Consider the following 12,419-nt stretch of genomic DNA (forward strand, 5'->3'; position numbering starts at 1 on the left):
GAGATAGGCAATAAATGCTGGCCCTGCCAGTGACACCCGCATACCATGACAAAATACAGATAAAAAAGGGAATCAAAGTGCTGTGAGTTGGTATAAAGGGTGTGAGGGGCCATTGGGGGTAGGTGGGGGAATAAATTGGCATAGATGTAGCATGGGGAGTGGGTTGGGGGGATGATGGTGGGAGGGGTGAGGAGTATAGGGCCTAACATTTAAAAAAAAACAACTGGGATGGACCTTTTAACCAGCTCACCTCTTCAGCCGGCAGCCACTGTGAACACCTCAGATTTGCATCCGGGAACGGCAGGTCTTACTCTATCCCTCACCATTTGGGACACTTTTTCCTGATGCGGGTGCGCCTACCAGGAAATGTCCCTACTCGAGCTATCGCCCTCTAAGACAAAAATCCAGCCCATAGACTCGGGATAAGGGTTTGATCATTTAGGTCTGAGGTGACGAGAAACTTCTTGACTCAGAAGACTGTGAATTCTTTACTCCAGAGGTTGTGGATGCTTCATCGTTGATTATATTCAAGGCTTAGGTATATAGATTTATGATCTTTCAGGGAATCAAGGGATATGTGGAGTGGGATGGGAAAGTGGAATTGAGGCACAAAATTGGCCATGGCCATATAGATTAGCAGGGTTGAGACCAAACGGTCTACTCCTATTTATATTTTTATGTACTTAACAAATAAAATTAAATGCATCAAGTACATCAATCTCATTTTTTCTGTTTTTCCTCTTGCCATAATAAATTAAAATATAATCTTCAACTCATATTTAAGTAAAGTCTTTGGTGCCTTTTATTAAAGTCTAACAGCATAGTGCTTGCATTGTACGGTTATATTAGATATCAGTTATATCACTGTAACTTTTCATTGTCAGAGGAAAACTCTGAGGTTAAGCTATTCAATCGAATACCATTTGAGAGTAAAATTTTCCGACAAATTGCAATTGATTGTACAAGTGTTCAATGTATTATCAGCCTTTTGCATTAGCTCTTACTTTTGGGAACAATCCACCTGAGAGAGTTAGTTAAAAATTAGATAAAATTTTAAATTGCCTCCTTTTCTTCTTAGGATTTCACTCATGCACGGCAGCTCTATTCCTCCTGCCTTGAACTGGTTACAGAGTTTTCCCCAAAGCTTCGCCAAGTTATGTTGAATGAGATGCTGCTTTTGGATATCGGCGCTCACAAATCGGGCATAGAAAGTGCAGGAGAGCGTCCACCAGCTGACCTTGTGAGTCGGGTTCGAGGTTACCTTGAGATGAGGCTACCGGGTAAGGGAAGAGTTTTTTTTACTGACTTTTCAAAGTATAAAAATTTGACTTTATGATAGTTCATGTTATGCCCAGGTTTGTTCAGGTGTAGATTCAAACCAGTAGCTTGTCATATAGTTACTTGGAAATCTCATTTGTCTGATGTAAGAGAAATGCTGAACTGAGGCTAGGTGCTTCACAAAGGGGAAAAGCTGAGGAAGACTTGAAATGACCTGGGGCCATTTTATGGACCTCCTAATGGTCAACCGCAGAGTGACATACATGAAGATCTATGAGCAGATCAACATTTCATCACTTTGATCAGTGAGAAGGGAAGAGGAGAGAAAAAAATCATAATTGTGCAAAGCTTTTTATCTTTTTTTGAAAAATAATGCATGCTGGCAAGCTATTGCATCTAATTAACTACTCCCCTGTCATCTGGACCTTCCAGCTCAACTTAGTTTGCAGTGTAGATGCTATAATTAGGAAGATTCTGCCTCTGTTATATATATCTGTGTCCTTTTTGAAGCCTGTTCTGAATGTTTAATAAAGCTAGGTTTACAAACTGTTTTGTAATATTGTCTGAAGTGGAAGCATGACTATTGATCAATCACATAATGAAGCTGATCATAATTATAGGGAAGCCTGTGGGCTTCTGTTTGGTCTGAAATGGATGGTGGAGACTTGTGTACAGAGTGCAGAAATCACAAGTCTTCATGAAAACAGATTGAGTAGAGTTATAAACGGTTCATTCTGTTCTCTTGTTCTGAGGTCTGTCTGTTGAGCTAGAGTGACTATAGCTACAGCAGGAACATCAACTTGCATTTAAATAGCACGTTTAAAGTATTAGTGCAAGGCAGGAGGAAAATATCCATAAGCACTTCACAAGAGCATAATCAAAAAATGAACACAGAGCCATATTAGAAGGCATCAGAAAGACATGTTCAAATAGATGGATTTTAAGGAAGAAAAGAGAGAGATGTGGAAGTTGGAGAGACAGTTAAGTTTAGGGAGTGAGTTCGAGAGCCTGGAGCTTGAGAAGTTGAAGGCACTATGGTAAATGGGGTGGAGAGGAGAGTTGTACGAGGTTGGAGTCAGAACAGTGTCCAGGGGAGAGCATTTGGGCTGATGGTGTTACAAAGTTGGGGAGGCCGCAGAGGTAAAGGTGGGTGGCTTGGGGGGGTGATTTTTTTATGTTTTTCACCATTAAAGCCATAATGTATTATTTTCTGTCATCTGAGTTGTGCATTTCAATTAACACCAGTTTTAGCTTTCTGATATTTAAAACATCTTTTCTGACAATTAATTAGTATTAGAAATCTAATTGGTGACAACAGTATTGTTTTTGTATTTAAAATTCCCTCTGTGCATTAAGAGCTGAGTCAGTTTTTGCACATGAGGCCACCATTTTATTCTCTTTTACAGCATACCCTGGTGGTAAAATGTCATCGCGTCATTCAGCCATGCTAAGAGAAGGTAAACCGAACACTTGGCCGGCTGTTTATGATCAACATAAAAACACTTATTTTACTTTGTTTGCACTGTAGTTAAAATTTTGTAGTGATGAAAGTGACACTGAATATGTTTGCAGCTTCCAGCACATTTAATTAATAGTTAATATCTGCAAAATTTATATGCTGAACCTGCAAAATATTTTGACTTTAATCCAACATTATTCTTTGCACCACAGAGCACATTCTCTGTTTTCTTACACTATATCTATCTTTTCTGTTCTCTTCCTAACCCACTCTGACTCTTTGAAGCTAAATTCTAGCCTATATGCCCAAGATAATTCTTTGAATTCTGAAATTGTGTGTAAAGTTTAGCTTTATTCTATATTAAATGTTCTATTGGTATTGGTTGAATAAGCCAAGTAGCATTTTTTTGAAATCTAATACAGCTGTTTGTACTAATTGTATTTTGGATTTTTTTTGTCTGAGCAATCAATTATACACTACCACATAGGTAAGCAGTGTAACTAGCCCTTGCTGAAGTTTTTAATGCTTGTGACTCTCAAAGAATATTTAAACTTCAGCTCTCTAAATATTTGAATTTTCCACGTGAGTGGTGACCATAAACACCCCTGACTTGAGTAAAGCATTAGTGCTTGCAATGTTGAGAAAGTAACAGAAGGAATCAATCTTTAAGTTCCCCTGATGCGTTGGTGCAGATGTGCCCAACATTTTGAAGTGGAAAACTGAATCTATCTGCCACAGCCAATAATTGGGCTACATATGATTAAAATACCTTAAGATCAAAAGCAGGATTAAATGCAAGTTTAACACAATTGCTTTTCCAATAAAACATTAATATTTATGTATTGGATAAATAAACCTGGAAATCTACAGAACCAGTTTTCATGCAACATCTGTGGCTTATATTTGCATCGGAAGGTATTTACATTTGTTACCGAACACTATTGCTTTGTCTGTCCAATGCAAGGTCTGGTCTTACTTCCCCTTCACCAGGGGCTTTATTGATGAAACCAGCTTTGTCATAGACAACTGAAAAACTTAATGTAGCTGAGCTCTTAGCAAAAACAAATTATTCTGTAAGATCATTTGGGGGAAAGTATTAAGTGCTGTCAATATTGGCAGCATGCATTCCAACTCCTTTGCTGGGAACATTGACAATATCTGCATACCCACCGCATCAACCCTGCTCTTCAGCTACTCATTGCATTAAAGCTTATTTGGTTCTTTTTGAATACATGGTGCAGCATAAGTAATATTGACAGTAGTAGGGTTTGCAAACATCTCCAGTTCTGGCCATCTGTCACGGAAGCCTTGAAAACAACTAACAAACTCTCAGGCCATGAGCCATGAAGTATAACCCACAAAGAAAGTAGGCCTCTGCAGCTGTTTTTCAAGAACAGAATATTACAGTGAGGCCTAACCATAAACCAGCTGACTTGCAAACACCAAAACTTAAATCAGAAGCAGGCGTATGGCTGAAAAGTTCTGTTACGACTGTTTGCGGCTTCTTATTCAGAATGTTCAAGTGCCTCGTGATGTCAACTAAAAATGCAAGATCCGTTAACCATGCCTCATCATGGAGGTCTGCTGAGGATGTTCTGGTCCATGGAGAGGTATATTTTATAACCAAAAGCTGCTTGAGCACCATCCCACAACTCACTGCACAACAAATCCTTGTGTGTTGTAGTTAACTTCTCCAGCTGCTGCACCAAGTCCGTTTTGCCCATTACACTGTCCTTGCTGACCTACACTGGTTCCTGATTAAGTATTTCTCATTAAAATTCTCATCTTTATTTTCAAATCTCTCCTTGGCCTCATCTCCCTATCTCTGAAATCTCTTCCAGCCTCACAGCCCTCTTGAGCATCCCTGATTTTAATCGCCCCACCATTGGCGGCCATGCTTTCAGCTGACAAAGCTCTAAGCTCTGGAACTCCCTTCCTAAACCTCCACTGCTCTAACTCTTTGCTCCTTCAAAACACCTTAAACAAAAATAAAGATATGCCATTATGCCATTTATATACATGTAATTCTTTATAGTGCTATATTCTCGATCATTTTCATAATGTATTTGCCACATTGTCTCTCACTTTACAGAAATCAAACCAAAATGCTACACGTGAAAATTACGCATAGAATTCAAAACTGATTGAAATTAAGTTTTCAGCCAAATGCTCATTTTGTGTGTGGATGTGTGTATCCAGACATTAGCGTAGTATAATAAAAGCATAGAAATATTCCCCCGTTTCAAAATTAACATTTTAGCACTCGACAAAGGTAGGAGTTAGTTTCTCACCCAGCTACCTTTTCCCTCCAAAATACTGTGAATGCAATTCTTCTAGCCATTTAGATATTGAAACATTGTGATAGTCTGACCTGAGAATTCAGTACAATACCCCATATTTGTAAACCACCTGATTGCTGCTCATGTGCCATGATAGTATGTAAGTTCTGCCACGTTTTCCATTAGATTGATATTGACAATCTCATGCCTTAACATTCTGCCTCCTGACTCTATCTGAGACCTCACCTTGAACAAGAAATGCACTGTTTTGTATCCCACCTTGCTCAATTTATAATATTTATAGTCAGTGGAATTGCCCCTCTAACTTTCTGAGCTGTTGATTTAGGTTCACTGGATTCAGAGTTACATCACACAGGATTAAGTTTAACTCAGTACACCTGCCGCCTGCAGGAGTGCCCATGTTTATTATTCTTTAGGAACATGAGACTTACCCTTACCCAAAGTGATTTGATCATCTATTCTGGGCATGTGAGAAACTAGTTATGTAGTTGTTGTTATTGTTGCAGCTGATAAGTTGCAAGAACCTCGAACCTGTTGCATAATTGCAAGGGCTGAGGCTCTTCCACTTCTATCTTGTGGGTCCCCATACCTGCCTCACTCCCAGTTACACTCTCCTGTCCCTAGTCATGGACCAAATCAGATAACCCCTAGCCTTAGAAGTGTGACTACCTTCTGGAACAGTGTCCAGGTAACTTGCTTCCTCCCTGATGCATTGCAATGTCTGTAGCTCGGCCTCCCATTCATTAACTCCGAGCCAAAACTCCTTGAGCTGCAGACAGTTATTGCACGTGGCTGCTGTGTTTCGCACTGGCATCCGCGAGGTGCCACATATTGCAGCCTCGACACATCACCTCCCCAGCCACCTTTTATTGCATTTTAATTAACTAATTGAACACTTTTTAACTAATGCATCTAGTCTTGTTTGTGCTTATATTATTATTATTTCAATTAATATTCTGTTTACCCTGAATGAAATTCCCTAGCTTAGCTAAGATAAATGGGAAATACTCACCAGCCAATCTCTTACCTGCTTACCTGTGATGTCACACCTCGATTTTTGTTTCCAAACGCTGCTCTGACTGTCCACTGGCTGGCTACAATCCCCTCTTTTAAGCACTGCTCTGCTCTGCTCTCTGTTTCTGCTGCTCTGGGAGTTTCCTGCCACTCTCTCACATGTGTATTCCCAATTGGTTGCTAATTAGACATAGAAGCAGGAATGCTTGCTAATTTTTCTCTCCCTTGCCTTGTGTAAGTCAGCCATAGCACCCCTACTGACACGGCAGTTCAGATCTAATAATTCCATACTGACCATGGGTTGAACCAGGGATCTTCCTGGTGCTGATCAACTATCCATGGGATAACCACTGAGCCGTCGGAGTAGCCGTTGAGGCTCTTCTAATTGCTAAGCACTGACACCCTCACTTTCATCGGTACAATAATTCACTAAAAATGTTTTTTAATTATAGAATTATTATTGCTAAGGTGGTGTAGATTTTAAAAATAATTGAATAAAGGAAACCATAGTTTAATTGTTATGTTTATAGATTTTTATTAATTTCTTTCAAATGTTTCAGACATTCCACTCCGGCAAATTATAACTGAAGAATGTGTTGCTTTCATGTTGAACTGGAAGGAAAATGAATATCTGACACTTCAAATTCCTGCAGCGCTTGTCCAGAACAATCCATTTGTGAAGGTAACCATATTTCTGCATTTTACCCTAGAGCTTGTTGTGCAGAAAAAGGAAAGCTACTCTGTTTGTCACATGTTGCTGGTTTCAGCAAATTCCCTTGAAGAAAGCCTTTGGAGCATATCACTTCCCCAAGATACATGTTTCTCTGTGCTATCTCCGTTTCCTTTCTCTCTCTTGGCATATGGTGCAATTATATGATCAGAGCAGCTAAAGGATTAAACTTTTAGGTTACCCAATTTATCTTCTATGCCTATGAAGAGAGACTGTGGGACAGTCATGAATAGACCTCATTAGGTTCAAAACAAAAAATTCTTGCGGACAGACCCAAACCTCCCTGTTGCTTGCCATTTTAACACTCCACCCTGTTCTCTTGCCCACATGTCTGTCCTTGGCTTGCTGCATTGTTCCAGTGAAGCCCACGCAAACTGGAGGAACAGCACCTCATCTTCCGACTAGGCACTTTACAGCCTTCCGGACTGAATATTGAATTCAACAACTTTAGATCTTGAACTCCCTCCTCCATCCCCACCCCCTTCTGTTTCTTCCCCCTTTTTGTTTTTTCCAATAATTTATATAAATTTTTCTTTTCCCACCTATTTCCATTATTATTAAATCTTTTATGCCCTGCTAATCTTTCCACCCCAGCCCCACTAGAGCTGTACCTTGAGTGTCCTACCATCCATTCTTAATTAGCACATTCATTTAGATATCACCACCTTCAACACCTCTGTGTTCTCTTGTCTGTGACATCTTTTGATTATCTGCTCCATCACTGCTTGCTTGTCCCTACAACCACACCAGCCCCCCCCCCCACCTTAAACCAGCTTATATTTCACCCCTCTCCTTATATTCACTCAGTTCTGTTGAAGGGTCATGTGGTCTCGAAACATCAACTCTTTTCTTCTCCGCCGATGCTGCCAGACCTGCTGAGTTTTTCCAGGTAATTCTGTTTTTGTTTTGGATTTCCAGCATCCGCAGTTTTTTGTTTTTATCTCATTAGGTTCATATGTTTCTTATAACCTTATATTGAGGTATGACATCTTTCAAGAATAAAGCCTCTTCCACATAACAGGGTGCAAGAGAATACTACCCAGCAAATGCGTTCCAAGATCTTTTGGGTCCAATAGATCTAGAAAACTAGAGAATAATTTTTACCACTTACAATTGTACAATAAATTCTGAGAGGTTCTGTTTCTGGCACAAAGTATTACTTTTTGGGAGCACATATCAGAGAATTGTCAATGGGTGCCAATATGGCCAATATGCAGCAAACTTGCAGTTTCCCAAATCCAATGGATTTTATCATAATTCCAAGAAAGTTAAGGCACTCAACTGACAAATGGAATTTAGCTTGGAGAAGTGTATGGAAATGTTTTTTGGTGCAGAGAACAGGGTCCTGAATATGTATCCAGTGTATTCAGGATCCTGTTCTCTGCACCAGAAACATTTCCATACACTTCTCAAGCTAAATTCCATTTGTCAGTTGAGTGCCTTTAACTTTCATTGATGTAACAGATGAAGATATGGGTGTGATTGTTGTTCACTTTGGAAGGACTCGTTCAACATGAGCTGTTGGCAAATTAAATCACAGACCAGAATCGTGGCACTTAACAAAAACTTGATAAGTAACACTGTTTTTGTGGCTGTACTAATTGGTTAGCTTCTTGTTTCAAAGAGAAATAAATATTATTGGCCCATGTATGTATGGTAATGCTCCTTGGTCACCTATCACTGAGTAGCAAAGCTATGAATTTTGTAGTCCATTAAAATATGCAGGACAGAATAAAACACTTGGAATCTTTTTTTCTCCCCTTGTGTATCTTGTAGCTGGGACAACTTTTGGCTGCAACTTGTAAAGAGCTGCCTGGCCCAAAAGAAAGCAGAAGAACCGCTAAAGACCTCTGGGATGTAGTGGTTCAGATCTTTTGCTTATCGAGCCAACACAAGCGAGTCTGTGATGGAAGAATCAGTTTAATTAAACATCGAGAATCCTCGTTGGGGATCATGTATAGGTAACTTCTTTATTGCACTGAGATTTGTAAGTGATTTAAGAGACTTAGTTACATGCACTAAATTTTTCTAATCTGATCAAATTAGATGTAGAACATTGTACACTTATAATGCACTCCAGGCCATTTCTACTATGCACTTCTTTGCACAAACAATCAAAGTAATAACATCTAATTGTTGAACATGAATCTCACTGAATAGATCAAAAATATTATGTGCTAATAACTACAAATATTTATCACTGTTCAAATTGTGAGAAATAAATACTGAAAAGTATTCTCAATCTGGGATTAAGAATGTTCCCTACTATTTTGTGCTCATGCTTTTGAAGATCACTTGTGATACATGCTTATGAGACACGTAACAATTCTGAACAGTGTTGAATGAACTATAATACCTGATGTATATTAATTATCTTTCTTCCACTTTAGGAGTGAGCTGGTAACATTCATCAAGAGACTGAGCGTAAGTATGAAGGCTGTTCAAGAAATTGAATGAGATGCTATCTGACCTCATTTCCATTTCTGTGTTTTGTAATGTGGAAGCATTCATTATTGAGGTGGTCAGTGAATACTGTTCAGCAAAAACACAAACAGTTGTAATACACAGATACACACACACACACACACACACACACACACACACACACACACACACACACACACACACACACACAGAACCATCATCCCCTCCTCTCTTATTCCGTCCCTATTTTACTTTGAACTGAACAAAAAGATGGTAAAAATGATGGAAATGGTGGTTTCACTTACTTAGTTTAGTGCCCAATTGGAAGGTGCACACTTCCCCACAAGATGGAACATCCAACTATGGGTTTCTCTTATGCATCTCTCAGCATTTGGTTACTAGATGCCTTTGGCAGATGCATAGAAGCAGGTTGCCCTCTTAGCCATGGATGGTGCAGGGACTGGGCAGATCCAGGTGAGATAAGGAGAGGAAATATGTAGTTTCTTTTAAAAGGAGAGTTATCCAACAAAGAAATTGATTTGGATTTTTTTAACTACCAAATTGGGATGCGGTTTGAGTATTAATAAACCAGGCCCAGCCACAGGCAGGATTTGAAAGGCTCATTTTATAATGCATTAAAAATGTATGATAAATTGTTATGTGGCACTTCCTTGCATAAATATTACTCATTTTGTCAGAGAGAAATCATGAAACCTTTGTATTGTTTTGTAGGATCCATTGGTTCTGACAACATTAATCTCCCTTTTTGTGAAGTTGCACAACATTGTTCGGGTTTGTATTGCTTAATATTTTAGATAAGGACGTATTAATAAATATTGTATGTTAGAACAGTGAATTAATTTTGCAATATTGATTTTGGAATAGTTTCAAATAAAAACTGGGCTGATCTTTCTGTTTTAGGATGACATTGTAAATGATGTCACTGCAGAACATATGTCTATTTGGCCAACGTCCATCCCAAAGTAAGTTGGTGCTTGGTGACAATTTGACTCTATCATTGTATTTATCTAAGCAATTCTGGCATAAATTGGGTATATGCAGGGGTACTATTTTAATCTCTCTTCAGTTAACCAGGTAATTGTTTTTGTTGTTATCTCGGTATTCTTTTGCTTTTGTATTGTTAGCTTGCAGTCTGTGGACGTTGAGGCTGTTGCTGTCACAATGAAGGAGCTGGTCAGTTATTCATTAAACATCAACTCCTGTAACCACTTCTGGTTAATTACCCAAGCAGATATTTACTTTGGTAAGTGCAACAAATTTTAAACCACCTGCTCAAATTACCTATTCAGTTAGTATATTTTTTTAAATGCTTATTTTTTTTTTTCAGTCATTTGTGTGCTCTGCTTAGAGGCAGATCTTTGGCTTGTTATCTACTAATACTTCATCCTGAGCCGCTTTTCTTGGCAGTTTCTGTCGGTGGTAGTTTGCCATTGCCTTCCCCTATTGGGCAGGACCAGGAGTCAAATCCTAAGAACCTCAGCCAAAATGAAAATCGAACCCACGCTGTTGGCATTATTGTGAACCACATGCTAGCCATCTAGCCAACTGAGCTAACCAACCCCCATTTAAACGTGTGCACACGAAAATTTAAATGAGCCTCAAGGACCTTTACAACCAATGGGAGTATTTTTGATTTGCAGTCACTGTTTTTCTGTAGGAAATGCAGAAGTCAATTTTCACTCACCAAGATCCCACAAACACAATGTGATAATGACCAGATAATCTGTTTTAGTGATGTTAGTGACCAAGGAGAACTTGCCCCCTGTTTATTTTGTAATAGTGCCATGGGATCTTCTGCACATACCTCATATGGCAGATGGAGCCTCAGTAGTGCACTGGAGTGTCAGCTGATACTTTGTTCTCCTGTCTCTGGAGTGGGACCTGAATGTGTAATTTTCTGGCTTGCAGGCAAAACTTCTACCGCTGAACCACAGTTAACATGGCTTAGTATGGCTCTACTTTCCAAGGTTCAGGTTTTAGCTTAATGTGAAAATTCCGGTCTCTTCTCTCTATTTGCTACTTCTCATCTCGCTGTTGTGACCTGTCGATACCACTTCTATTTGCCCATTTTCCCCATCATGTCATCTCCCATCCAGTACCACTCCTCTGTTGTCCAATGCTTTGTAACTGCTTTTGTGTGTTCCATTCATACCCAATTAAATTTGGTGAGTTTATTTCCAGGAATTGCTTCTTTATCTTTCCCTCTCCCTCATTGTAATTTTTATACTCCCATAAGGTTTTGTTCTAAGCCCACTTGTCTGTCTTGTCTGCATAATGTCCCTCAATGATATCATCCGCAGACATGGGATCAGCTGTTCTGTGTATGCTGAGGAGACTATCGGTACTCCTCTCCACTTTTGTTGACTGCGAGACTACTTGCCCAGTTATCAAGTCTTGGATGGGATCAACATTGATAAAATAGAAGCCATGATCTTCAATTCCCCACCTAAACTCTCTCTCTCTCTTGCTACTGATTCCAACCACTTTCTTGGGTTGAACATGACTGTTTGTAATCTTGGTATCCCGTTTGACCTTTATCAGAGCTTCAGAGCCCATATCCTATCCATTACCAAATCTGTCTATCTTCACAATGCTGTCCAATTGTGGAATCACATCTAATGTTGGACACTGTGTATTAAGTTTTGCAAGCATGGGCTAGGTGGGTAGGGCCAGAACCCTGCCTGTTGTGAACAGCAGCTGGATATGCTGTTGATACAATCCGCCAGTCTTTGGGACGTACAGCCAGCATACCTAGCATCACACTGGCACTGAAATTCATATACCACATTACCTATTTGTGTGATAGGCAGAACATCTAATCAGCACTCTCTTCTCATACAGTATAGATTGTTGTTTTCCCCTTGTATTGGTACTCTGCGTATTATCCTGATGAGTGCAAGATGAAAAGCTTAGACATGTCTCTTTTTTTTCAGCAATGCTCAAGTTCTGTATTACCAAACGACTATTAGATAGTTTGACTCAATAGATCTATTTTCAGGGCTGATACTCAAGTGCAGTATCAATGGAGTGCTTGCACTGTTGCAGGTGCAGTCTTTCAGACTAGAAGTTGAACCAAGGCCCTGTCTGCACCCTCAGGTGGATATAAAGATCCCTTGGTACTATTTTGACGAAGAGGGAATCATCTCCATTGTCCTGCCCAATATTTATCCTCCAGTCTACATCACAAAAGCAG

The 12,419-nt window shown here is 39.5% G+C and overlaps 1 protein-coding gene across 3 annotated transcripts in view; it reads left to right on the top strand.

Annotated features, from left to right (window-relative positions):
• ints8 (integrator complex subunit 8) overlaps positions 1-12,419 on the top strand; it is a 113,258-nt gene that overhangs the window by 73,583 nt on the left and 27,256 nt on the right. For all 3 annotated transcript variants that reach the window (XM_041189584.1, XM_041189585.1, XM_041189586.1), the window contains exons 16-23: positions 1,079-1,280; positions 2,685-2,735; positions 6,612-6,733; positions 8,558-8,742; positions 9,172-9,205; positions 9,938-9,997; positions 10,127-10,188; positions 10,351-10,469. In XM_041189584.1, coding sequence (XP_041045518.1) covers positions 1,079-1,280; positions 2,685-2,735; positions 6,612-6,733; positions 8,558-8,742; positions 9,172-9,205; positions 9,938-9,997; positions 10,127-10,188; positions 10,351-10,469 — 835 coding nt within the window. The remainder of the gene's footprint in view (positions 1-1,078; positions 1,281-2,684; positions 2,736-6,611; positions 6,734-8,557; positions 8,743-9,171; positions 9,206-9,937; positions 9,998-10,126; positions 10,189-10,350; positions 10,470-12,419) is intronic.

The sequence above is a fragment of the Carcharodon carcharias genome, chromosome 6, assembly GCF_017639515.1.
Source record: "Carcharodon carcharias isolate sCarCar2 chromosome 6, sCarCar2.pri, whole genome shotgun sequence".
NCBI classification, from domain to species: domain Eukaryota; kingdom Metazoa; phylum Chordata; class Chondrichthyes; order Lamniformes; family Lamnidae; genus Carcharodon; species Carcharodon carcharias.